Source organism: Bufo gargarizans, chromosome 7 (assembly GCF_014858855.1).
Source record: "Bufo gargarizans isolate SCDJY-AF-19 chromosome 7, ASM1485885v1, whole genome shotgun sequence".
NCBI classification, from domain to species: Eukaryota; Metazoa; Chordata; class Amphibia; order Anura; family Bufonidae; genus Bufo; species Bufo gargarizans.
The window spans coordinates 59,029,078-59,056,344 of record NC_058086.1 but is presented as its reverse complement, the minus strand read 5'-3'; the positions used below and the strand labels follow the sequence as shown (position 1 = coordinate 59,056,344).

At 43.1% G+C, this 27,267-nt stretch overlaps 1 protein-coding gene across 1 annotated transcript in view; it reads right to left on the bottom strand.

Annotated features, from left to right (window-relative positions):
• BRINP2 (BMP/retinoic acid inducible neural specific 2) overlaps positions 1-27,267 on the bottom strand; it is a 284,489-nt gene that overhangs the window by 142,843 nt on the left and 114,379 nt on the right. Inside the window, exon 3 of the mRNA XM_044301698.1 lies at positions 27,052-27,233. Coding sequence (XP_044157633.1) covers positions 27,052-27,233 — 182 coding nt within the window. The remainder of the gene's footprint in view (positions 1-27,051; positions 27,234-27,267) is intronic.

Here is a 27,267-nt window from a genome sequence, read left to right as displayed (position 1 = left end):
TGAATTGAACAACAATGTGGTTAAAATTGTGTGAAACCAACTTTAAGCTTTCCCCTATATTCTCCCAATTTGGATGGCCCACCTCTGCAAGAAGAGAAGACCAAGCTCTCTGTCCTGGAGAGAAGACATCCAGAAAAAAATTATCCATTAAGTGTCTATAACAGTGTGATAGTTTAATTCTCGTGACAATTTTCTTACAAATTAAATCATGTAAAAATACAGGAGTATCTATAATAAAGAAGTGACTATTTAAAGTGCTAGAAAGTGCGGACCTCAATTGGAAGTATGCATACCAAGCCACCTCACCTAGCTTTGCCCTTAATTCTGTGAGGGGCAGAATTTGTCCCCCACTAACTACTTGATGTAAATACTGAACATTTTTGGTCCTCCAATACTGGCGGCAGCTTAAGTCGTTTAAATTAAGAAGTTTTGGGTTATGCCATAATGGGGTGCAGGTGAGTGATGCCTTAACTCCACACCAACTCCTTATGACCAGCCAGGTCTTTCTGACCATTCTGCAGAAGAGTGAGTACCCACTCGGGATATTTGACAAATAATCAGATTCCAGTACAGTAAAAAAATCCGAAAAGCCTGAATCTTTCACTACTCTACTGCAGAAAGGGCTATTTTCCCAGTCGTTAAAAAGGCAGAGTTGGGACGCTACAAAATAGCCCTTAAAATAGGGGAGGTTAAGACCTCCCCGATTGTAGGGCATGGAAAAATAGAGTGCCTTCAATCTAACACGCTTCCTCCCCCATAGTAAATCATTGAGCATACGTTCTATCAATCTAAAGTGCTTGTCTGGAATCCAGATAGGCGAATTACGCAGGACATAAAGAACCTGGGGCAGCACTACCATTTTTATTAATGAAATCCTGTCCTGTATTTCTGAATTTTAATGGTTTGTAAATGAACCCTTAATAAATGACTGCGGTCATTATTTTACCATAGCAGGGTCTAATGTATTTATTTAATTGCTCATATGACACCATGAATTTAAAGGGTAACTGTCATATATTTTATTTATTTGCTAGTTTATTAAAGCTAGGCATGTATACCTGAGTTAGTCTGTCAATGATTGCCAAAAGATCTGTAATTACCTTATAATAACAGCTTTCATTAATGTCTCCTGTCCCTTTCCACTGCTCCCTTAAAATACAGTTGCTATGGCTTGTCTGTCTCTGGCTAAGAAGACGGAGGGGCGGTCCTTCACACTGCATGCCTGCATTATAGGCTTCAGAGTGAGGAGGCGTGTCTCTCAGTAATCCAATCTGATTGGCTGGCAGGGAGCTGCTGGCTACAGCAAGTTTGTATATGACCTAAGGGAATGCAGTTTTGGCCTCAGGGAGCTGGCGGAGGAGCCATCTAGAGAAGATTCTGATAATGTAGGACTCAAAACAGCCTTAACTAAGGGGAAACTCAAGGAAAACAGTGGCATGTGAAGAAACTAAAGATTGCTTTGTGCATAATGCTGCTGCAGCAGTAACATATGCTAAAATTATTTTTTTTAATGAAAATATGACCGTTATCCTTTAATGGTATACAAATGTACACATACTGTACAGAGGTCTTCTTCCTCAAATTTGCACTTGGCTCAGCATATCCTGAGATATCTGGCACGAGATAATCATCTGATTTAAAAAAAATAAACAACACAATTTCACGATACTGTTTCACGAGATGTCTATTCCATTTAAGCTATTTTCCCACCCAGTGGTTGTGGTGTGGATTGAAGTCTGTCAAAGGTTTTTCTAGCATGTTGGGATATTGTATTTAATTAGTTTTATAAGACACTGTAGCACTCAAAAGAGTTGGCCCATCTCAGTCATTGATCACATATCGCTAGGATATGCCATCAAAACCATGCCAGATAGGTAGGGGGTGTACTACTATCTCTAGAACAGGGCCTCTAAGGTGAACGAAGAACGAAGAATTTTGAAATCTGCAGCTTGTCAATTGTTTCTGAAAATCTACACCTTAAATATAGTGTCTTTTTCCCATAGGCTTCAATAGAATTAACATAAACAGAAAATCCACACCAAATGCCACAGCAAAAACATATAAAAACTGCACAAAAATGCACTAAAACCTTGATAAATGGTGCAGTTTTACGAGCAATTAATGTGGTCTTGATGCAGATTTTTGCATACAATTCTGCACCTTGTGCATGTACCCTTAAAGAAAAATGATGTTTTAGTATAAGAAAATGAGTCTCTAGGAATCTACAGCGGCTGATGTTGCTCTTACAGGTTCTGGTCTCTCTGTTACTTGATGTTGTAAACTGAGCACAGTGCACCATGTTTGTGAGGCATTTGTGTATGGTCACCTTTAAGGGAGTCTGACAGAACTTTTGACCATACTACATTATTAACTTCACTAGGTAGGGGCTGGGGAGAGCAGGACAATCCTGCATTTTGAGAAGCTTTTATCATCAGGTCAGTAGTGAATGTGTAAGTGTGAATATGAAGTTTTATTCTGCCAGCCTCTGCTCGAACAAAGGCTCAGGGCCTAGTTTTACTGTGATGTGTTCTCTGCATTGAGCTGCTTCACAGCCCCTCCCCTCTTCTCCGAGTTACGGTTGTAGCATCCAACCAGGAGACCATAGGGGAGGGTCTATAAAGCTCCACCTTGAGCATTTGTAGGAGCAGAAGCTGGCAGAATAAAACTTTATATTCACACTACTCCTGAGATTAAAAGCTCCACATAAGGTATAATAAGCCTGCTCTTCTGAGCCGCTTCCTAGTGTTGTCCAAAGTTTAGTTCTGTCTAAACTGCTGACAGATTCCTTTTAATTAGACATACTGAGTTATATTATAATAACATTCTAAAAAGCTACTATATTTAAAAGGATTGTCTGAGAAATGTTCTGCTTTTTTGTCTCTAGAAAAGGCTCCACTCTTGTTGAGACTATTCCTTTAACTCAGTAATATGTATCTTATGTTAATATAAAAGCACTTAAACTGTGCTTATAATTTACATTTAAAATTGTACATTTGCAGGTACTGAAACATTTTGTCGCCATTGCTATTTTTTTTCTCAAGTACAATAAAGATGATGGCACACATACAGAATATTCAATGCTTACATTATACATCAAGGATAACATATGCCGGAGTTGGCCATGAAATTACAAAGTAACATAATTAGTGCCGCTAAAATGGCATATGCAAATCTGGTCTCTGGTAATTATGTCCATGTGTATCTCTGTATGATCTTTACATGAGGTAAGGAGGCACATCTATCATATTGTCCAAGGCGGCATGTGTGATAACTGTGCTATCCTCTCCTCCGTATTCCTGAAGTATTCTAGCCTGTAAGCCTTAAAGGGATGGAACACAAGCAATTAATCTGATGCTAATTGTAAAGAAAATTGCGGGGCATGGATCATTATTAGGGATGAGCGAACTCGAACTGTATAGTTCGGGTTCGTACCGAATTTTGGGGTGTCCGTGACACGGACCCGAACCCGGACATTTTCGTAAAAGTCCGGGTTCGGGTTCGGTGTTCGTCGCTTTCTTGGCGCTTTTGTGACGCTTTCTTGGCGCTTTTTGAAAGGCTGCAAAGCAGCCAATCAACAAGCGTCATACTACTTGCCCCAAGAGGCCATCACAGCCATGCCTACTATTGGCATGGCTGTGATTGGCCAGAGCACCATGTGACCCAGCCTCTATTTAAGCTGGAGTCACATAGCGCCGCCCGTCACTCTGCTCTGATTAGCGTAGGGAGAGGTTGCGGCTGCGACAGTAGGGCGAGATTAGGCAGATTAACTCCTCCAAAGGACTTGATTAACTGATCGATCTGCAGCTGTGGATCATTGAGCTGCTGATCCTCAATTGCTCACTGTTTTTAGGCTGCACAGACCGTTTGTCAGTCTCATTTTTCTGGGGTGATCGGCGGCCATTTTGTGTCTTGTGGTGCGCCAGCACAAGCTGCGACCAAGTGCATTTAACCCTCAATGGTGTGGTTGTTTTTTGGCTAAAGCCTACATCAGGGTGAAGCTGTCACACCAAGTGCATTTAACCAGCAATAGTCTGTTCATTTTTTGGCCATATACAAAATCAGGGGCAAGCTGCGCCTGTCACCAAGTGCATTTAACCCTCAATGGTGTGGTTGTTTTTTGGCTAAAGCCTACATCAGGGTGAAGCTGTGACACCAAGTGCATTTAACCAGCAATAGTCTGTTCATTTTTTGGCCATATACAAAATCAGGGGCAAGCTGCGCCTGTCACCAAGTGCATTTAACCCTCAATGGTGTGGTTGTTTTTTGGCTAAAGCCTACATCAGGGTGAAGCTGTCACACCAAGTGCATTTAACCAGCAATAGTCTGTTCATTTTTTGGCCATATACAAAATCAGGGGCAAGCTGCGCCTGTCACCAAGTGCATTTAACCCTCAATGGTGTGGTTGTTTTTTGGCTAAAGCCTACATCAGGGTGAAGCTGTCACACCAAGTGCATTTAACCAGCAATAGTCTGTTTATTTTTTGGCCATATCCCAGTCTAATTCTGTCACTAAATCCATACCGGTCACCCAGCGCCTAAATACTAGGCCTCAAATTTATATCCAGCTAAATCTGTCCCTAGTGCTGTAGCTGGGCGAGTTATTTAGTGTCCGTTCAAGCACATTTCTTGTTCTGGGTTGAAATACAATTCCCAATTTAGCAATTTCATAATTTAGTGGTTCCTGCTATATCAGAGCTATTTGAAATCTATCCCAAAAAGGGTATATAATATTGAAGGTGCACATTGGGTCATTCAGAATAACTTCACACACACCCGCTACTGTGTATTTCCAAGTCTAATTCTGTCACTAAACCCATACCTGTCACCCAGCGCCTAAATACTAGGCCTCAAATTTAAATCCCTCTAAATCTCTCGTTACCGCTGTACTGTTGTTGCTGGGCAAGATATTTAGTGTCCGTCAAAGCACATTTTTTGTTCTGGGTTGAAGTACAATTCCCAATTTAGCAATTTCATAATTTAGTGGTTCCTGCTATATCAGAGCTATTTGGAATCTATCCCTAAAAGGGTATATAATATTGAAGGTGCACATTGGGTCATTCAGAATAACTTCACACACACCCGCTACTGTGTATTTCCAAGTCTAATTCTGTCACTAAACCCATACCTGTCACCCAGCGCCTAAATACTAGGCCTCAAATTTAAATCCCTCTAAATCTCTCGTTACCGCTGTACTGTTGTTGCTGGGCAAGATATTTAGTGTCCGTCAAAGCACATTTTTTGTTCTGGGTTGAAGTACAATTCCCAATTTAGCAATTTCATAATTTAGTGGTTTCTGCTATATCAGAGCTATTTGAAATCTATCCCTAAAAGGGTATATAATATTGAAGGTGCACATTGGGTCATTCAGAATAACTTCACACACACGCTTCTGTGCATTTCCAAGTCTAATTCTGTCACTAAATCCATACCGGTGACCCAGCGCCTAAATACTAGGCCTCAAATTTAAATCCCTCTAAATCTCTCGTTACCCACCGCTGTACTGTTGTTGCTGGGCAAGATATTTAGTGTCCGTCAAAGCACATTTTTTGTTCTGGGTTGAAGTACAATTCCCAATTTAGCAATTTCATAATTTAGTGGTTTCTGCTATATCAGAGCTATTTGAAATCTATCCCTAAAAGGGTATATAATATTGAAGGTGCACATAGGGTCATTCAGAATAACTTCACACACACGCTTCTGTGCATTTCCAAGTCTAATTCTGTCACTAAATCCATACCGGTGACCCAGCGCCTAAATACTAGGCCTCAAATTTAAATCCCTCTAAATCTCTCGTTACCCACCGCTGTACTGTTGTTGCTGGGCAAGATATTTAGTGTCCGTCAAAGCACATTTTTTGTTCTGGGTTGAAGTACAATTCCCAATTTAGCAATTTCATAATTTAGTGGTTTCTGCTATATCAGAGCTATTTGAAATCTATCCCTAAAAGGGTATATAATATTGAAGGTGCACATAGGGTCATTCAGAATAACTTCACACACACGCTTCTGTGCATTTCCAAGTCTAATTCTGTCACTAAATCCATACCGGTGACCCAGCGCCTAAATACTAGGCCTCAAATTTATATCCCGCTAAATCTCTCGTTACCGCTGTACTGTTGTTGCTGGGCAAGATATTTAGTGTCCGTCAAAGCACATTTTTTGTTCTGGGTTGAAGTACAATTCCCAATTTAGCAATTTCATAATTTAGTGGTTCCTGCTATATCAGAGCTATTTGAAATCTATCCCAAAAAGGGTATATAATATTGAAGGTGCACATTGGGTCATTCAGAATAACTTCACACACACCCGCTACTGTGTATTTCCAAGTCTAATTCTGTCACTAAACCCATACCTGTCACCCAGCGCCTAAATACTAGGCCTCAAATTTAAATCCCTCTAAATCTCTCGTTACCGCTGTACTGTTGTTGCTGGGCAAGATATTTAGTGTCCGTCAAAGCACATTTTTTGTTCTGGGTTGAAGTACAATTCCCAATTTAGCAATTTCATAATTTAGTGGTTTCTGCTATATCAGAGCTATTTGAAATCTATCCCTAAAAGGGTATATAATATTGAAGGTGCACATTGGGTCATTCAGAATAACTTCACACACACGCTTCTGTGCATTTCCAAGTCTAATTCTGTCACTAAACCCATACCTGTCACCCAGCGCCTAAATACTAGGCCTCAAATTTAAATCCCTCTAAATCTCTCGTTACCGCTGTACTGTTGTTGCTGGGCAAGATATTTAGTGTCCGTCAAAGCACATTTTTTGTTCTGGGTTGAAGTACAATTCCCAATTTAGCAATTTCATAATTTAGTGGTTTCTGCTATATCAGAGCTATTTGAAATCTATCCCTAAAAGGGTATATAATATTGAAGGTGCACATTGGGTCATTCAGAATAACTTCACACACACGCTTCTGTGCATTTCCAAGTCTAATTCTGTCACTAAATCCATACCGGTGACCCAGCGCCTAAATACTAGGCCTCAAATTTAAATCCCTCTAAATCTCTCGTTACCGCTGTCCTGTTGTAGCTGGGAAAGTTATTTAGTGCCCGTCAAAGCACATTTTTTGTTCTGGGTTGAAGTACAATTCCCAATTTAGCAATTTCATAATTTAGTGGTTCCTGCTATATCAGAGCTATTTGAAATCTATCCCAAAAAGGGTATATAATATTCAAGGTGCACATTGGGTCATTCAGAATAACTTCACACACACGCTTCTGTGCATTTCCAAGTCTAATTCTGTCACTAAATCCATACCGGTCACCCAGCGCCTAAATACTAGGCCTCAAATTTATATCCCGCTGAATTTGAATACAATACATTGGGCCAAATAATATATTTGTTGTTGTGGTGAACCATAACAATGAGAAAAACATCTAGTAAGGGACGCGGACGTGGACATGGTCGTGGTGGTGTTAGTGGACCCTCTGGTGCTGGGAGAGGACGTGGCCGTTCTGCCACATCCACACGTCCTAGTGTACCAACTACCTCAGGTCCCAGTAGCCGCCAGAATTTACAGCGATATATGGTGGGGCCCAATGCCGTTCTAAGGATGGTAAGGCCTGAGCAGGTACAGGCATTAGTCAATTGGGTGGCCGACAGTGGATCCAGCACGTTCACATTATCTCCCACCCAGTCTTCTGCAGAAAGCGCACAGATGGCGCCTGAAAACCAACCCCATCAGTCTGTCACATCACCCCCATGCATACCAGGGAAACTGTCTCAGCCTCAAGTTATGCAGCAGTCTCTTATGCTGTTTGAAGACTCCGCTGGCAGGGTTTCCCAAGGGCATCCACCTAGCCCTTCCCCAGCGGTGAAAGACATAGAATGCACTGACGCACAACCACTTATGTTTCCTGATGATGAGGACATGGGAATACCACCTCAGCATGTCTCTGATGATGACGAAACACAGGTGCCAACTGCTGCGTCTTTCTGCAGTGTGCAGACTGAACAGGAGGTCAGGGATCAAGACTGGGTGGAAGACGATGCAGGGGACGATGAGGTCCTAGACCCCACATGGAATGAAGGTCGTGCCACTGACTTTCACAGTTCGGAGGAAGAGGCAGTGGTGAGACCGAGCCAACAGCGTAGCAAAAGAGGGAGCAGTGGGCAAAAGCAGAACACCCGCCGCCAAGAGACTCCGCCTGCTACTGACCGCCGCCATCTGGGACCGAGCACCCCAAAGGCAGCTTCAAGGAGTTCCCTGGCATGGCACTTCTTCAAACAATGTGCTGACGACAAGACCCGAGTGGTTTGCACGCTGTGCCATCAGAGCCTGAAGCGAGGCATTAACGTTCTGAACCTGAGCACAACCTGCATGACCAGGCACCTGCATGCAAAGCATGAACTGCAGTGGAGTAAACACCTTAAAACCAAGGAAGTCACTCAGGCTCCCCCTGCTACCTCTTCTGCTGCTGCCGCCTCGGCCTATTCTGCTGCTGCCGCCTCGGCCTCTTCCTCCGCCTCTGGAGGAACGTTGGCACCTGCCGCCCAGCAAACAGGGGATGTACCACCAACACCACCACCACCACCTCCGTCACCAAGCGTCTCAACCATGTCACACGCCAGCGTTCAGCTCTCCATCTCACAAACATTTGATAGAAAGCGTAAATTCCCACCTAGCCACCCTCGATCCCTGGCCCTGAATGCCAGCATTTCTAAACTACTGGCCTATGAAATGCTGTCATTTAGGCTGGTGGACACAGACAGCTTCAAACAGCTCATGTCGCTTGCTGTCCCACAGTATGTTGTTCCCAGCCGGCACTACTTCTCCAAGAGAGCCGTGCCTTCCCTGCACAACCAAGTATCCGATAAAATCAAGTGTGCACTGCGCAACGCCATCTGTAGCAAGGTCCACCTAACCACAGATACGTGGACCAGTAAGCACGGCCAGGGACGCTATATCTCCCTAACTGCACACTGGGTAAATGTAGTGGCAGCTGGGCCCCCAGGCGGAGAGCTGTTTGGCGCACGTCCTGCCGCCGCCAAGGATCGCAGGGCAACATTCTTTGCCTCCTGTTGCCACCTCCTCCTTCTCGGCTTCCTCCTCCTCTTCTTCCACCTGCTCATCCAGTCAGCCACACACCTTCACCACCAACTTCAGCACAGCCCGGGGTAAACGTCAGCAGGCCATTCTGAAACTCATATGTTTGGGGGACAGGCCCCACACCGCACAGGAGTTGTGGCGGGGTATTGAACAACAGACCGACGAGTGGTTGCTGCCGGTGAGCCTCAAGCCCGGCCTGGTGGTGTGTGATAATGGGCGAAATCTCGTTGCAGCTCTGGGACTAGCCAATTTGACGCACATCCCTTGCTTGGCGCATGTGCTGAATTTGGTGGTGCAGAAGTTCATTCACAACTACCCCGACATGTCAGAGCTGCTGCATAAAGTGCGGGCCGTCTGTTCGCGCTTCCGGCGTTCACATCCTGCCGCTGCTCGCCTGTCTGCGCTACAGCGTAACTTCGGCCTTCCCGCTCACCGCCTCATATGCGACGTGCCCACCAGGTGGAACTCCACCTTGCACATGCTGGACAGACTGTGCGAGCAGCAGCAGGCCATAGTGGAGTTTCAGCTGCAGCACGCACGGGTCAGTCGCACTACAGAACAGCACCACTTCACCACCAATGACTGGGCCTCCATGCGAGACCTGTGTGCCCTGTTGCGCTGTTTCGAGTACTCCACCAACATGGCCAGTGGCGATGACACCGTTATCAGCGTTACAATACCACTTCTATGTCTCCTTGAGAAAACACTTAGGGCGATGATGGAAGAGGAGGTGGCCCAGGAGGAGGAGGAGGAGGAGGAGGAAGAGGGGTCATTTTTAGCACTTTCAGGCCAGTCTCTTCGAAGTGACTCAGAGGGAGGTTTTTGGCAACAGCAGAGGCCAGGTACAAATGTGGCCAGCCAGGGCCCACTACTGGAGGACGAGGAGGACGAGGATGAGGTGGAGGAGGATGAGGATGAAGCATGGTCACAGCGGGGTGGCACCCAACGCAGCTCGGGTCCATCACTGGTGCGTGGCTGGGGGGAAAGGCAGGACGATGACGATACGCCTCCCACAGAGGACAGCTTGTCCTTACCCCTGGGCAGCCTGGCACACATGAGCGACTACATGCTGCAGTGCCTGCGCAACGACAGCAGAGTTGCCCACATTTTAACCTGTGCGGACTACTGGGTTGCCACCCTGCTGGATCCACGCTACAAAGACAATGTGCCCACCTTACTTCCTGCACTGGAGCGTGATAGGAAGATGCGCGAGTACAAGCGCACGTTGGTAGACGCGCTACTGAGAGCATTCCCAAATGTCACAGGGGAACAAGTGGAAGCCCAAGGCCAAGGCAGAGGAGGAGCAAGAGGTCGCCAAGGCAGCTGTGTCACGGCCAGCTCCTCTGAGGGCAGGGTTAGCATGGCAGAGATGTGGAAAACTTTTGTCAACACGCCACAGCTAACTGCACCACCACCTGATACGCAACGTGTTAGCAGGAGGCAACATTTCACTAACATGGTGGAACAGTACGTGTGCACACCCCTCCACGTACTGACTGATGGTTCGGCCCCATTCAACTTCTGGGTGTCTAAATTGTCCACGTGGCCAGAGCTAGCCTTTTATGCCTTGGAGGTGCTGGCCTGCCCGGCAGCCAGCGTTTTGTCTGAACGTGTATTCAGCACGGCAGGGGGCGTCATTACAGACAAACGCAGCCGCCTGTCTACAGCCAATGTGGACAAGCTGACGTTCATAAAAATGAACCAGGCATGGATCCCACAGGACCTGTCCGTCCCTTGTCCAGATTAGACATTAACTACCTCCCCATAACCATATATTATTGGACTCCAGGGCACTTCCTCATTCAATCCTATTTTTATTTTCATTTTACCATTATATTGCAAGGCTACCCAAAGTTGAATGAACCTCTCCTCTGCCTGTGTGCTAGGCCTAAATATATGCCAATGGATTGTTGCAGTGGTGGCTGACGTGAAGCCTCATTCTCTGCTATGACATGCAGACTGATTCTCTGGTGACATGAAGCCAGATCCTCTGTTACGGGACCTCTCTCCTCTGCCTGGGTGCTGGGCCTAAATTTATGAAAATGGACTGTTGCAGTGGTGGGTGACGTGAAGCCTGATTCTCTGCTATGACATGCAGACTGATTCTCTGGTGACATGAAGCCAGATCCTCTGTTACGGGACCTCTCTCCTCTGCCTGGGTGCTGGGCCTAAATTTATGAAAATGGACTGTTGCAGTGGTGGGTGACGTGAAGCCTCATTCTCTGCTATGACATGCAGACTGATTCTCTGCTGACATGAAGCCAGATTGTCTGTTACGGGACCTCTCTCCTCTGCCTGGGTGCTGGGCCTGAATTTATGACAATGGACTGTTGCAGTGGTGGCTGACGTGAAGCCTGATTCTCTGCTATGATATGAAGACTGATTCTCTGCTGACATGAAGCCAGATTGTCTGTTACGGGACCTCTCTCCTCTGCCTGGGTGCCGGGGCCTAAATATCTGAGAATGGACTGTTCCAGTGGTGGGTAACGGGAAGCCAGATTCTCTGCTATGATATGAAGACTGATTCTCTGCTGACATGAAGCCAGATTGTCTGTTACGGGACCTCTCTCCTCTGCCTGGGTGCTGGGCCTAAATTTATGAAAATGGACTATTACAGTGGTGGGTGACGTGAAGCCTGATTCTCTGCTATGACATGAAGACTGATTCTCTGCTGACATGAAGCCAGATTGTCTGTTACGGGACCTCTCTCCTCTGCCTGGGTGCCGGGGCCTAAATATCTGAGAATGGACTGTTCCAGTGGTGGGTGACGGGAAGCCAGATTCTCTGCTATGGAACCTCTCTCCAATTGATTTTGGTTAATTTTTATTTATTTAATTTTTATTTTAATTAATTTCCCTATCCACATTTGTTTGCAGGGGATTTACCTACATGTTGCTGCCTTTTGCAGCCCTCTAGCCCTTTCCTGGGCTGTTTTACAGCCGTTTTAGTGCCGAAAAGTTCGGGTCCCCATTGACTTCAATGGGGTTCGGGTTCGGGACGAAGTTCGGATCGGGTTCGGATCCCGAACCCGAACATTTCCGGGATGTTCGGCCGAACTTCTCGAACCCGAACATCCAGGTGTTCGCTCAACTCTAATCATTATTTAAAGATAAGAAAAAAATTAATTGTGTCCGGTCATTAAACATACAATGATCCAGACACATACTCTTCTACAGAGTCTCTGAGGCCACCCCAACAAGCACCATCTTCATTGCACGTAGGTAGAATTGGGTCAACATGCATATTACTATACCATCTGAGAGGCACAACAAAACCACTCCAACGGGAACCATGCCTAAAGGGGCTGTCTCTTCCTACTGGCTAGAATTTATTGTTGATTGTTCTGTATTTCTGGTATTCTTATCATAAACCAGGAAGCGCAGGATGAGCAAACATGCAGGTTCTGCCCAGCTCTTGACAAGCTTTGCCTCCAATGCCCCATTATGTAAAGTAGCTATCCTATAAATCAATGTTCGAGATGGCTTAATTATAATCCAAGTCATGTCTCAAGGCCTGTTTAAAAGATTGATCATTGAATTACAGGATAGCTGCCTTACATCTGGTGGCATTGGACGCAGAGCTTGTTTAGAGCTGATTTGCCTACCCTCTTCCCAGGCCAATTTGAGCACCTTCGATTTGGTTAGAATTGACTACAGGTGAAACTTAAAAAATTAGAATATTGTGCAAAGTTCATTTATTTCAGTAATGCAACTTAAAAGGTGAAACTAACATATTATACTCATTACACTGCAAAGCGAGATATTTCAGTCCTTTATTTGTTATAATTTGGATGATTATTGCTTACAGCTTATGAAACCCCAAAGTCACAATTTTAATGCACCCTTTGCTCAGGGGATATGGATTAATTAGCTGACTAGAATGAGCCTAGAATATTGAACCTTTTCACAAAATCAAAATTTTAAGCTGCATTAATGCAACTCCTTTCATTTGCATTACTGAAATAAATGAACTCAAATTTTTCGAGTTTCACCTTTAGATCTCAAATTAAATATGTTGACCAATTCGCCAAATCAAAGCAGAATGAAATTTTGCTCAATTCGCTTATTTCTAATTCTGAACCTTTTTGTAAAAATAATAAAAATAAAAATAAAAAATAAAGTAATAATACATAAATAAATAAAAATAACAGCCAGAAAACTGCTTCAATTTATAGCTGGGAAGTAAAGCAAGAGCAGTAGCAGGTCTGTACTTATGTTCTATAACCATGTGTCACAGGTACAGTTTTGACTTCCAGCAGCCACCACTAGGGGAGCTGCACGTGCATTCAGTCAGCGATTGTGATGAGCAAATTTCTTTAAAAGTGCCCCAATTGCCCTGAAACGTTGTGTATGACACTCTGGGGTATCCAACTGTGTCCAACTGTATCCAACCTCTTTCAGGCTGTTTAACACCAATCCAGCATTAGTAATGTTGAAATGACAGCAACATGGTCACTGGTAAACACATGGTGGCTGGTGGTTACAAACCTGCAAGTCATGTCTCAAGGACGATTTAAAGGGTCGAACATTGACTAATAGGATAGCTGCCTTACACCTGGTGGCATCAAAGGCCAAGCTTGTTAAGAGCTCATTTACATCCCTTCTTCCCAGAATTCCAGAGAAGCAAGTATGGCTTGTAAGTCTCATCAAGCCAATTAAGGCAGTCTTCGTAAGGAGAGATAGGTACTCCCCAAAACCTCCTAAAAGCACACTGCACTGGTCGATAAATGATCCCTTTGGTAGATGCTTTCTTCTGACTTGTAAAATGGTGGCTGCCATTTGGAGAGAGTCACTCAAAACAAATTGCAAGTTTCAGATGATTATTATTTATTTATTTTAATTTGATTTGTTCATAATCGATTCGCTCATCTCTAAACAGCACACGTTGAATTCATTGGCCCGTATTTATCAGTCTACTGGGGTTTTTTAAAAGTAGTATCAGAATGTGCCGTTGACAAGAAACGTGAGTGTGATCTCCCAGGAGATATGGTATATTCTAAATGTATTAAATGGAACGAGGAGAAATAGTGTAAAATAATGGCACAAATCTACAGTACATCTGCTCATAGCAGGCGAGGAAAGATTTTTTTTCCCCTATGTTTCAAAGAGTAACATTCATTATGAGGCATTTTAATAAAATTGGCATAAATCTCCTCAAATGCCCTCCCCACTTGGAACGGCATAAAATACACTGTTATTAGCGAATACGAGCCATTGTTTACAGTAGCTCCTTACATCTCACCCTCTAGGAGTTCGTAAATTCCGATAATCAGACACCTCTTTATTCTAAACAAGGCAGACATTGCTATTGTCAGGATAACCATAATGAGGAATTGTAACAAACCAAATACAATATAGTATAGCTGCTTTCTATATGTGTTGACAGAAGGCTATAGGTACTTACGTAGCGGCTCATATTCGTGAAACCCATGGGATCGGAGGCAGTGTCTATTAGTACATGAAATTAGCTAGAAAGTGAATGTCACGCTAAATCTACTCAGTCATCCGCTATCACATAGAGCCATTTTCTCTGTTTGCTTTTAGTTATAGATCATTTCGTATTATTCCTTATTTTTTATGCTGTTTCCAGATCTCAGAGCTGCTGTCAGGTCTGTCTATGAATACCTTCAAACCTTGAGCCCTGGTCACATATTTTATTTTCCCATTTATGTTATAATGTATATACAATTATTAACTTTAATGGCTGGGAGCATTTCATACCTTACTGGGCAAAATAAATTGCCTTCCCTAGAGAACCCTTGTTTCTACATCAGTTCAGCTCAATTGGTTGCTGGTTTGTAAGTTCTGCTCTAAAAAATAACTTCAAGACACCCACAGATGGTTTAGTCCCTTAATGTTAGACAGAGAAGTCACAGTAAAAAGAAATTCACTAATAATTATTACACATTTTCTATGTAAATAAGCTTTTATTTGGGAGGACAAAAGTTGTCTGTCTAGCGCCACCTAATGGATGACCACCCTGTAGGTCAATGACTAGCCCTTCAACCAAGCCTTGGAACTTGACTGAGATATAAGCCAAAATCAGTATATTTTCCATAAGGAAAAGGTGCCCATATTCAGACAGCTGCTTCAGGGTTGTTGCCCCTCGTCAGTGCAGGATACTGGCTTGACTAGGTGAGAGGCCATAGGAAGTTTTATAGGCAAAGCAATGCATTGTGGGAAAAAGGGAATGTAAATAAACTCTTGCGCAGCCGGACAACACATTTTGTCCTCCTAGGGGAGTGAACTCATTCCCCTTTTTCCCATGGAGCATTGCTAGTCCTATTAGATTTCCTATGACAACTTAGTGGTCCCCACAAGGAGAAATTTTATCCCCCAAGACCCATGTATTTCCTATAGTGTAATTTTAGAAGGTCAAATATTGAATAATGTACACTAATGTACAAGGGTTGTACCATGTACCATGTACAGATGAGAGGTACAAGAAGTCACCATCACAAAGTAAACCTGTATGACATTTGTACAGACTTTAACGAGCAGTTTCTCCATAAGCACAAACTGCACATTTTATTTAAGACCTTGACTTTTTTTTTCCAATAAATGTTCCCCCCAAAACTAATGTTTCTGTAGATTATATATTATATATAATGGGGAAGAAAGAGGGATTAGTACTGGAGACCTTCATCCATATGATCACCTTGAATATCTCACAGTCTTTGTTTCTACCTAGGGTTTAAAAGGGTTGGTTTATCTCAGACATTGGAGGCATATCGATAGGATATACCATCAATGTCAGAGAAGTGTGGGTCTCATTTGCATCCCTTCCTCTGCAATCCGCTTCTATCTCTAGAATGAGACTCTCAAAGTTAAGCAGAGCACACCATTTATTGTTGTGTGTTTACTGGCATTTCAATAAACATCACATCAATAAAAATTATATATTTTATTACTCTTATCCTATTTTCAGTGATACCATCCTTCTCATATCTGTAACTCAGCTCTGGCTCAAGCTTTGCCTTTACAGTGAGAAACAGCTCTCGAACTAGACATGGGGAGAAGAAAATTTAATCCTAGAGCTATCTCATAACATGATATCATGTACAGGACTTTCAGCCTAGCAGGTTCAGCATTACTTGCATCAGGTCATATTGCCATACACAAAATTATGGATTAAATGAGGGAGCAAAAATTAACTTAAGAAAAAAATTGCCAAGTCTCTTTGGGGATTTGAACCTGAAAGCTGCTATATAGAAGGCAAAACACTTACCTACAGGCTATAGGCCTACTATGCTGAAAACAATGGCTTTATATGCTAATACATATTTATTCACATGCACAATATATGCATTCATAGACTATTAGCAGAAATAATAGCGAAATGGCACAACATAAAAACATAAGAATCGATGCACCAGAATTGTTATTAAACGGAGAAAGAAAGTAGTTACTAAAACAGACATGTCAGGACAGGTTACAGGTCTACTTTAAATCTGGCAATATATTGATCTAAGAGACTTACTCCTAAGCCTCATAATAATTATGCAGTTCTTAAAAGTAAACACTTCTAGGGAAAAATGGAGCAAGCCCTAAAGATAAGATATAGATAGATGAGTTTTACTATGTGCAATATATAAAAGTTATTTTAATGGGGTGCACAGGGAGTACAGATGCCTAATTAAGGTGCTTGCAGCACTTTGGCCAAAATGTTCTGTACTTTTTACGAGAAGAAATGAGAGCAATTTTGAGGGAAAAAGTGTTGACACTAAAAAGGTCTGCATACCAAAAGTTCCAGAGAGACTTATTTAATATGGTCTATTTAATGGCATTCCATTCCTGATCCCTGAAATACTTTGCTTTATTCGATAAGAGACTCAACCACTCATTTTATTTGTCTTCATTATAATAATGGACAAGTTTTGAATGGTATGTGCTCATGGATTTTAAAAGATGAATCTACTGGAAAAAACACTGCCGAAATGTTGATATAATGAAAAAGTAATTGCACTTTTGTCAAGGGACCTTGAAAATCCTAGTTAGAGAAACATCCTTTAAACGGGATTGTCCCTGTTAAGACATTTCATCCCCTATCCACAGGATAGAGTTCAAAAGTCTGGTTGTTGGTATCAGAACAATGGGGCCCCTGCAGATCGAGAGAACGGGCCTGTGCTCCCTGTTTGAATGTTGAAATGAGTGACAGACATGCATGCATGGCCACCTCTCAAATCCACTCTAGGGGACTGCTGGAGATAGCCAAGTACAAGTGCTTGGCTATCTCAGGCATCCTTATAGAGATGAACTGAGTGGTGGCAATGCACATGCGTAACCGCTGCTCCATCCAAACGAGAGAGCAAGGGCTCCCATTCTCACAATCGATAGGGTGACCTAGTGGTTGGACCTTGCCAGTCTGACACTTATCTCCTAGAGCAGGGATGCTCAACCTGTGGCCCTCCAGCTGTTCCAAAAATACAACTCCCAGCATGCCCTAATAGCTGTAGGCTGTCCAGTCATGCTGGAAGTTGCAGTTTTGCAACAGCTGGAAGGCCACAGGTTGGACATCTCTCTCCTAGAGGATAAGTTGTTTTAACAGAACCATCCCTTTATTTATGTTATCATCAGCAAAATACTCTTTCAAAATCACTCTTCGGAATTCTACTACTGGTTGGGACTGTGACACTTTGAAAACAATCAATATTGTGAGCTTGAAGAACAAGTGATAGCTCAGTGGGAGGAAGCAACAAGTTATTAGTGTAAACTCTTACACTGAAAATTGGTCCAAACTCAACAATTTTGATTTGGGGAGACTAAATTTTGATACGAACCATAGTTTGTTCCCATATAAATAAGTCAACACCAGAGGAGATTGAGAGCGGCTTATCCTAATTAAAAAAGAACACATTCACTAGTCAAGGCAAACAGGCATGCATATGGAAGACTCAGGAGGAGTGCCTGATGCCTACTTGGCCAAAGGGGCATGCGGTTGGCAGTCATATTAATTGTATGGGGACCTTTACATTTTTTCCAGGGGCTGGAGAATCTCAGTAGATGACTTTTGTAATAATGAAAATGAGCAATAGTTAATCTGGTGAAGTGTCAAAGTCCTATTGATTATGTTAATGCATTGGTAGTAGAAGCATTATCAACCTTCCACAGAAACACTCGAGTAGGGATGAAACGCTGCAGCAGCGCTTGAAATTGCCAGCTAACGGCTGTTGTGCGACGTGAGCATGTGCTGGAACTCCACGTTCCACATGTTGGCCTGGCTTTGTGAGCAGCAGAGGGCAGTAGTGGAATACCAGCTGCAACATGGTCGTCGCCTTTTCAGCTAGCTTCCGCTATTTACAAGCGAGGAGTGGGCATGGATGTCTGACCTGAGGTTTTAAGAAACTTTGAGGAATCAACACAGATGGTGAGCGGTGATAACGCTATTATCAGCGCAACCATCCCACTTCTGTGTTTACTCAAACGCTCGCTGCTCACTATTAAGTATAACGCTTTGCATGTGGAAGAGGTGGAAATAGGGGAAGACATTACACAGAGTGAAAGCCAGACCACTTTCAGGAGGAGTAGGAGAGTAGGAGGAGGAGGAGTAGGAGACAGTTGCCTCTGCTACAGAGGGTAGTACCCATGGAAGTTTAATTCCATCTGTTCATTGTGGGTGGGCAGAAGAGGAGGAATAGGATGAGGAGATTGAGAGTGATCCTCCTGACGACGATAGCGAAGTCTTGCCTGTTGATACTCTGGCACACATGGCTAACTTCATGCTAGGCTGCCTTTCCCGCGACCCGCACGTTATGCGCATTTTAGACACCATGGATTAATAGTTGTTTACCCTTCTCGACCCCCGATACAAAGAGAACTTCTTATCTCTCATTCCTCTGGTGGATAGGATGAGCAAAATGGAGAAATACCATAAGATCCTTGTTTAAAAATTTCTCCAAAAATTTCCATCTGACAATGCTGGCGGCAGAGTCTGTAGTTCCTTGGCCAACCAAGAAGGGGAGACAAGGGTAAAACACAGTAGTTCTAACAGAGGCAGGGCAACAGCCTCCAAAGTCTGGGAAAGTTTTATGACACCCCGCCAGCACCCTCACTCTGATGTGCGGCCTAGCGTCACAAGGAGGGAACATTTTTGGAAGATAGTGAAGAAGTAAATAGCAGACCGTGTCAGCGTCCTTAATGATCCCTCAGTGACTTACAACTACTGTGTGTCCAGCTGGACACGTGGCACAAACTGGCATTTTACGCCTTGGACGTGCTGGCCTGCCCTGCCGCCAGCGTTTTGTCTTAGAGGCATTTAGTTATTTAGTGCAGCTGGTGGCATTATAACAGATTGACACTTATAAAAATGAACAAGGCCTGGATTGACCATGACTTCTTGGCTCCACCAGAGGAAAGCTGATGAACATAAAGGCACTTTAAATGTGTTGTTTATAATGTACTGAATACACTGTATTCCCATGCACCCCCTCTACCACAAACAAATGTATATGGTTGAATCTTCCTTTTCTCATCTTCCTTCTGCTCTTCCATCATATCAACACATGCTTATTCATCGCATATAATGGCCTTGCATATATGCCCTATGCCCTTCGCATATAATGTTTTACAGGGTCAGCTCACCAGCAGGCCCTCGCATATAATTCTTTAGAGAGTCAGCTCACCAGCATGCCCTCGCATATAATGTTTTATAGGGTCAGCTCACCAGCAGGCCCTCGTATATATAATTTTTTATGGGGTCAGCTCATCAGCAGGCCCTCGTATATAATGTTTTACAGGGTCAGCTCACCAGCAGGCCTTCACCTACAATCTTTTACAGGGTCAGCTCACCAACAGGCCTTCACCTACAATCTTTTACAGAGTTAGCTCACCTGAAGGCCCTCATATATAATGTTTTAGAGGCTCAGCTAACCTGCAGGCCCTCACCTACAACCTTTTAGAGGGTCAGCTCACCAGCCGGTCCGTACCTAAAATCTTTTACAGGGCCAGCTTACCAGTAGGCCCGCACCTAAAATCTTTTACAGGGTTAGCTCACCAGCAGTCCGTCGCATATAATTTGTTACAGGGTCAGCTCACCAGCAGGCCCTCGCATATAATATTTTACAGGGTCTGCTCACCAGCAGGCCTTCACCTAAAATCTTTTACAGGGTCAGCTCACCAGCAGGCCCCCTAGTCACCATGGTTTGCGCTGAAAATAACATCAAAAGTTTATAGGGCAGGCATCCGAATGGATGGTTGCCGTCACGGGGACGTGCGATCGGCCCCAGGTTATCTAGAGTCACCAAAGCGGCAGCAGGCCCTCGCCCATAATGTTTTAGATGGTCAGATCAGCAGGCCCTTGCTCCAAATGTTTTTGAGGGTCACCAGCAGGCTATCAATCATAATTTGTCAAGGCTGTGTATGATGCCCTCCTTTATGTGTAATAAAGGGTGTATTGAAGTGCCAGTTCCTTGTAATTTTTGGCAGCCCTTTCACTTAGTGCATAGGCTTTATGAGTGTAGGAGTCCCACTACCTGAACAGTTGTATCACAATGTGAATGAGGCCCTTCTTTATGTGATATACAGGTTGTATCAGAGTGCCTCTTCCTTGTAATTTTTGGCAGCACTTGCACTTTATATACAAGTCAATATACAGGAAAGAATGTTTCCTAAAAATTTTCCTCTAAAATCGATTTTATCTTCGGTTTGGTGCGTATTATTGCCAGTCTGTAAAAGTGCGCACTACTCAGACAACATTGTTCTCAGCAGTGACCTGGGAGTCCAAGATGCATCCAGACATCCTCCCCATGCTGTTCCCGAACCGTTTAGGTGGTGTTTCCATCTTTTTCTGACCTTTTCCTATGAACTAGACACCCTCTTCTCTTCAGAGCAAGAGGGTGCCTGGTTTAATGCTCGGGTTCTCCCGTTGACTTCCATTATACGCGGGTGCTCGGTAGAGCACCCGAGCATCCTGATGTGTTCAAGCAGAGCACCAGAGAACTTTGGTGCTCGATCAACACTACTGCTTACTCATTTTGGCTCATAATAGGCCATTGGGGTTTGAGATTAAGCCTAGCATAAGAAACACCATTCTTTACATTCTCCCACAGTTTTACTGTCTAAACATTAGATAGAATTTGTAAATCTACCCTACTGTGTACAATGAAGCCTCTTTGAGATAATCATCTAAAATTTTAATCTCTAATAAGAAGAACAATATACACAGGGAGAGCTGGTCTACATCAGAGGTGGCTTTCCCAAAGAACTGCCCATTCGGAGTGATTTTACTTAGCATTTTCTTGCAAATATATTGCATTCATTAGTAATTAATATTCTTCACCTTGCTGGAAAAGATTGAAGATATTCCATCTGTCCCCGAAATTTGCAAGGATGAATGGTCACATTGTAAGCCTAAGTTGTTGGTTTCTGAAATGCCAGTTTGTAGAACTATATTTACCACTAGAGACTCTACTTTGTGAAGTTCTGGACCTGCTGTAGTAATCATAAGCCAGGTGGTGATATCATTAGCTTACAACAACATCTGTTGTGAGGTCTGCGAAGGACCCGGTAATCAAACACTCATGTGTGTCAGGTTTATATTCCAATAAAAGATCTACCTGGACCACACAATATTTGAAAAAACATATTGTTAGCCACTAGTCATTTAACCAATAAGATATGCGACAAGTAGGGTAAGAGAAAAATTGTAGCAGAAGACTGGAACTATACAAAAAAAACTGAAGCAGCTAATTTTCAGAACAGAAGGGAGCTGGCTGCTATTTAATGAGTGGCAAGTTCATTAAGAGGGCCAATGTTCCATTAATAATGTCGCTACAGCAGCTTTTCCCTTTGCTGATACACTGCTTCATTAACCCATTCCACTCACAATACAAAGTCAGTTCTGCTCCATTAACTATTCTATACACAATCAACCCAAAGGAAATCCCTTTAAATACCAATGCACAAACATAAATACTGTATTTTCTTTGTTTGCCAAACCCATTTGAAAATTGCTCAGGAAAAGGTGGTTCTTCAAGGGGAAATCCAGTCAAAATGGCCTAGTGGCATGACACACGTGGCATCTTATCAACAGCCCGATCCCTATTTCCCCCAAACATTTGAAAGGACACCTCCATACTATTAGACAGTCTGCTGTTAGAGATGAGTGAATTTCTGCAAATTTGTTTTGGTCCGATTTAACCAAGTTGACCGTCTGGTTAGATTTGGACTAGAACTGATGCAACTTGAAAGTGCTTCAATTGCATTGCAATGCTGTGAAGGACATTCTGATTCTCTCTCTCTCTATTTCTACGGTCTTCCGAATCAAATCATCTCATTCCATAGAATCCAAATTTTTTCCCAAAATTCTGGTTGAATTCTGGTCCTGTAGAATTGATTCACTCATTTCTATCAAACGATCCTGTCACAATTGATGTGTTTGACTGACTTTAATCTAATGTGCATGGCCAGCTTACACAAAGGAGCCTTGAAATCAATAGATTTTTGCTCTGACAGATTTGTCAGTAACAGAAATCCCTAAGAGAAGGCCAGTGGCTTTAAGGGGTCATCTCTTGAAGGCAACCATTTTTCATCTTACCTATTAGGCATAAAGACGTCATCGGGTGGGGGGGGGTGTTCTCTAATTGGGACCCCCATTTATGTGTCACAGTGAAGAACCACTTACAAAGTCATTCTTATTCTGATGTAGATTATCCATGATTTACAGTACAAGGTTGGATTATTATTTCAGTGTCTGTCATATAATACTATATTTAATACTATAAATGGATGACCGAGTCTGGACTCTTCTGGTGATAACAGCTACCAGATTAATGTTTTTTACAAGATTATGTTTATATAAGGCAACCTCTTAAATGTCCTACTGAGACTGTTCATTCTACAAAGCAGGGTTAGCCTGAGATTACAGACTTCACCAAGGTTTTCTTCCTTTGTGCATCTGCAGTGACCCGCAGGAGGAGTGCTGTGAGGAGGCATTGGAGAGGTAGTGTTGCCTAGAATGGGTGCAGCAGTTGCTCACAGTGACTTTCCCCACTCTGGCACTCCCCAAGCAGTGGTTGTAGGGCACACCCTTTCTTCTCATGAGACACTCCCTGGCTTTGAGGGTTCCTAACTTGTGTTAGGTAGGGTGCCCTTGGTGTCAATGAGTTTTGGGGTGCAAGGCAGGAGAGCAGGGTGATAGCTAGGGGCCGGCGGATGTATGGTCATGGAGTCAATGACCAGGCCTATTTTGGATTATAATGGATAAAGTATCTCTTTACAATATAGATGAAGGGCATTTCAGTACATATATCAGCAATAGGCACAGTTCTGAGGTATGTTACAGAGTAGGATTCTCCCATTACAGAGTAGGATTCTCCCAATAGCTATGTATAGACAATGGAAATGATGGTAGTAATACTTCAACAGTCTCACTCTAGACAAGATAAACACTGTCTATCTAAACCATGGGGCAAGCCCAGCCTGTCTCCTGACAACCTAACTCGGACTTCCAGTGTTAACTATTTGTTGCCCATACACAACCATTTGGGATATGATTAGTACATAAGGAAATAACTACTTCAACAATAAATCGCACCATTTAACTCTATAGCATAATGTTAACTCTTTTGCATTAGTGATCCATTGGGTTACTGCACATCTATGAACTTTTAAAGGGATTGTCTCACTTCAGAAAATGGCATTCATTATGTAGACAAAATTAATACAAGGCACTTAAAGGGAACCTGTCATCAAATTTATGCTGCCCAAACAAACAGCAGCATAAAGTAGAGACAGTTGAGTTGATTTCAGCGGTCTTTCATATAAAAGTTAAAAGTAAGTGGTTGCCGAGAACCAACATCCCAATTATTGCAGACTGGGCCTGGAAAAGAGTCACGGCCACCTGAGAAGAGTCATGGTTATTCATAAATTCCTGCCCACCTGCTGATGACTGACAGTCTTCTACCTCGTTTTCTCCCTTTCTCTCTAGGCGAGAACTGCCAATCATCAGCAGATGGTGAGAGAGCAGGAGATTAGGAATAACCAGGACTCTTCTCAGGTAGATTTGACTCTTTTCAAGGCCTGGGCTGCAATGATTATGATGCTGGTTCTCTGCAACCACTTACTTTTAGCTCATGAGTGACACACCTCTGAAATCAGCATTTCTGTCACTATTTTATGCTGCCCTCAGTGAGGTCAATATAAAGTTGATGACAGGTTCCCTTTAACTAATGTATTGTGATTGTCCATATTTGCTGAAGTAAGACAACCCCTTTAAAGCTCCTTCGGGATCGAGTTTGGTGATTCCATCTACCCATCACTTGGTCAATCTTCGACTCCTAGAAGATTTGATTTGACATTTGTGTTGTTCATCTTTGGTAGAGCTAAGCCTATAATAGGCCAATCAATTTGTCTCTATTATTTCATAGACTGGACGATGGCTGGAGCAAGCAAATGTAAAAGATTTCTTTGCTCGTCTCTAATCTATAGACCTAAAGGAATACATTGCAGTTGAAATCCAGAAAAACAACCAGAACTCCACTTAGGACAGAGTACATTTTTTATTGTTAGACCTTTTCACCCAATGTTCCATGAAAGATGTTCTGCTGGTTTGATTTCAGCTATTATAACACTATTATCTACTTGCTCAGAAGCTAAATAATATGTTTATTCTTTACGACTAATTCTCTACAGCAGATTTATTGTAGACAGAACACAGGAAGGGTCTGGCATTGGGAGTTTTAAGCACAATCTCTAGTATTTCTGTTAAACAGACTCTATTGAGGTTTGTGGACCCATCCTGCCAGCATTGCCTGGATATTAACCTTAAGGCTGGGTTCACACCTGAGCATTTTACAGCGCGTTCCTACAGGCAAGAACCAATGATTTCCCTATGTGCATGGTTCTCATCTGAGCAATTTACAGCATGTACGAACGCGCTGTAAAACGCCCGACGCCCCAAGAAGGACAGGAGCTTCCGGGAACGCGCGACAATGGGCGTTTGCTTGTTTCCGGAGCCGCGTATGTAAACGCCCGATACAATCGCGCATATAGAGTGCAACAGAGTACGCCAAGGTGTGAACCCAGCGTAAAACAGGATTCCTGTCCAAAATGGTTATTTCTTGACACAGACCAGTAAGCAACCTAATTATCAGGGATGGGCATTTGTAGAAACACTAGGTCTTGTAAAGGGGGCCTATGTAAAGGTGCCAACAATCGGAAAACACTTGTTCTTCTGGTGGACATGTCTTTTAGTCAGCGCTAAAAATCTTTGTCTCTAGGTATCACAACTCCCACTATTAACAAGGATCTGCTGTCCAGAAATGATGATTCTCTATGGGGATGAGTGATCTCTAGTAGCAATCACTTGTTCCCATAAAAAGGGAATGATTGTGGCAGGTAAATGCAGCTTCAGCTCTGATGATGATCAGGGAATTATCTGGAACAAATGGTTCAGTCCCCATGATTGCCTGGCACATTGGTCCATACCTGCCATTTTTGGCAATATGTCTGGTAGATTAAGATTCTACTTCTGGCCTGATTCCTTATACTACCTTTTCACTGCACCGCTCCCCAGGGAAACCAAGCCTAAGGGAGTACACCATGACACATCGTCTCATCAGGGCCACTAACACTTCAATCCTCTGCACTGGCTCCTCGGGGGCTTGCTGTATACATGTTTTTGACGAGAAAACGCTTTTACTAACATGCTAGTGAGGCAAGTAATAATGTGGGTGAATATATGCTCTGTACAGCACTTCAGTATTGTTTGCTTTATATAAACAGATGGTTTATGCCAGTATTCCACAACCGCTAGCTCAGGAGTCACATCTAGCACTGTAGCTCCACGCACGCTCATCTAGAACACAACATGACTCTAGAATAGGGACAAATGAACAAAAAATAAATAAACTTGATTCATCCCCTCGAATCAAATAAAATTTGTATTTTGGGAAAGTCTGAATTTTTGGAAAAATTTGGGTAAATTTCTGAATTTTAAAATCAACCCGCACCAATTGTCATAGCTGGTGGTACCTCATGCAATAAGGTTGGGGACCTCTGCCCCTTCGTAGTGGACAGTTTACCCAGTTTACTTTTCTCAGGTCCCAGGCTATGTGCCGTAGATCGTGGCAGTAGTCAGGGGACACCTTAGTTCCTAACTTCTTGACCATGATATGGTAAATATGGACTTATGCAACATAGTCAGCATGGTTGCTCTTTACAAATTGCCGTAGTCTCATCCACTTTGAAGGCTCTTCTTGCATTGAGTGTTTATATGCCCTAAAACATGTATTGGATATGTTCTCATTAATATGAGGTCAGTTAACAAATTATTTGCTTCAACATTATGCAGGCAATTGGCTGAGATAAGATTGTGCATTCATTATGCTGAAAATGAAAAATTACAAATTGGTTCCCTATGGGCTTTTCAGGTTTCCCCCATGTAATAGAAAATGCATCACAGCGGCATGTTGTCCTAAGGAGATAGTACTAAGGGAAAATCTATGCCCAGCATCACCAGGTTCAATTTCAGTTGATACGAATCCAAAGTGTTTGTCTCACATGACATGAAGCCTTATGTTATCTCTCATTATGCCCCAGGCAACCAAAAAACAGCTAGTTAGACCCGCAAGAATGAAGAATACACCTGAACGTGTTATGTATATGGATGGCGGAGATAGCAAGTGCGATTATAATCATCAGATCTGGAGAATATTGCATTACATTACATTAACTTCCTGATTGTATCTAAAAAAAAAAAAAAAACATTGTCAAGGGATTGCTCGGATAATGAACTTCCTTCAGATAATCAACCAAAGGCAATTTTCCTACCGCCAAACCCTTTGCAGAGCAAGGAGATCAAACAGCTTTCCATTGACAGGACTGTCTGATCCAGTCCAGTAAATCCTTAGCTCACTGCATTCTGGGAATTATACGCTTGTCCTACAAAGCATATCTTAATGAAACGCTGAGAGGCAACTGAGGGCTCCTCTCATGGCAGAGGTGTTAATCACTGCTATCGTACAGAGGCCGCTGCTTCATTAACCCCTGCTCCATGTACCTTAATGGCTCCCGTGGTGATCTGAATATGGTGCAGCTGCCTCAGTGCACTCTCCCGGTCCATGAAATATGAAGCTGCCAGCTGGTGTAGAGTATCCAACGTGGGGGCCGATGTGTTCCCGCGTACTCCGGCTTCTCGCTTCAATCTTCCCTTGTCCACGAACATGGTGAGCGACTCTTCACCTGAGAATCGAAGCAAAGAAACAATTGCTGGTTA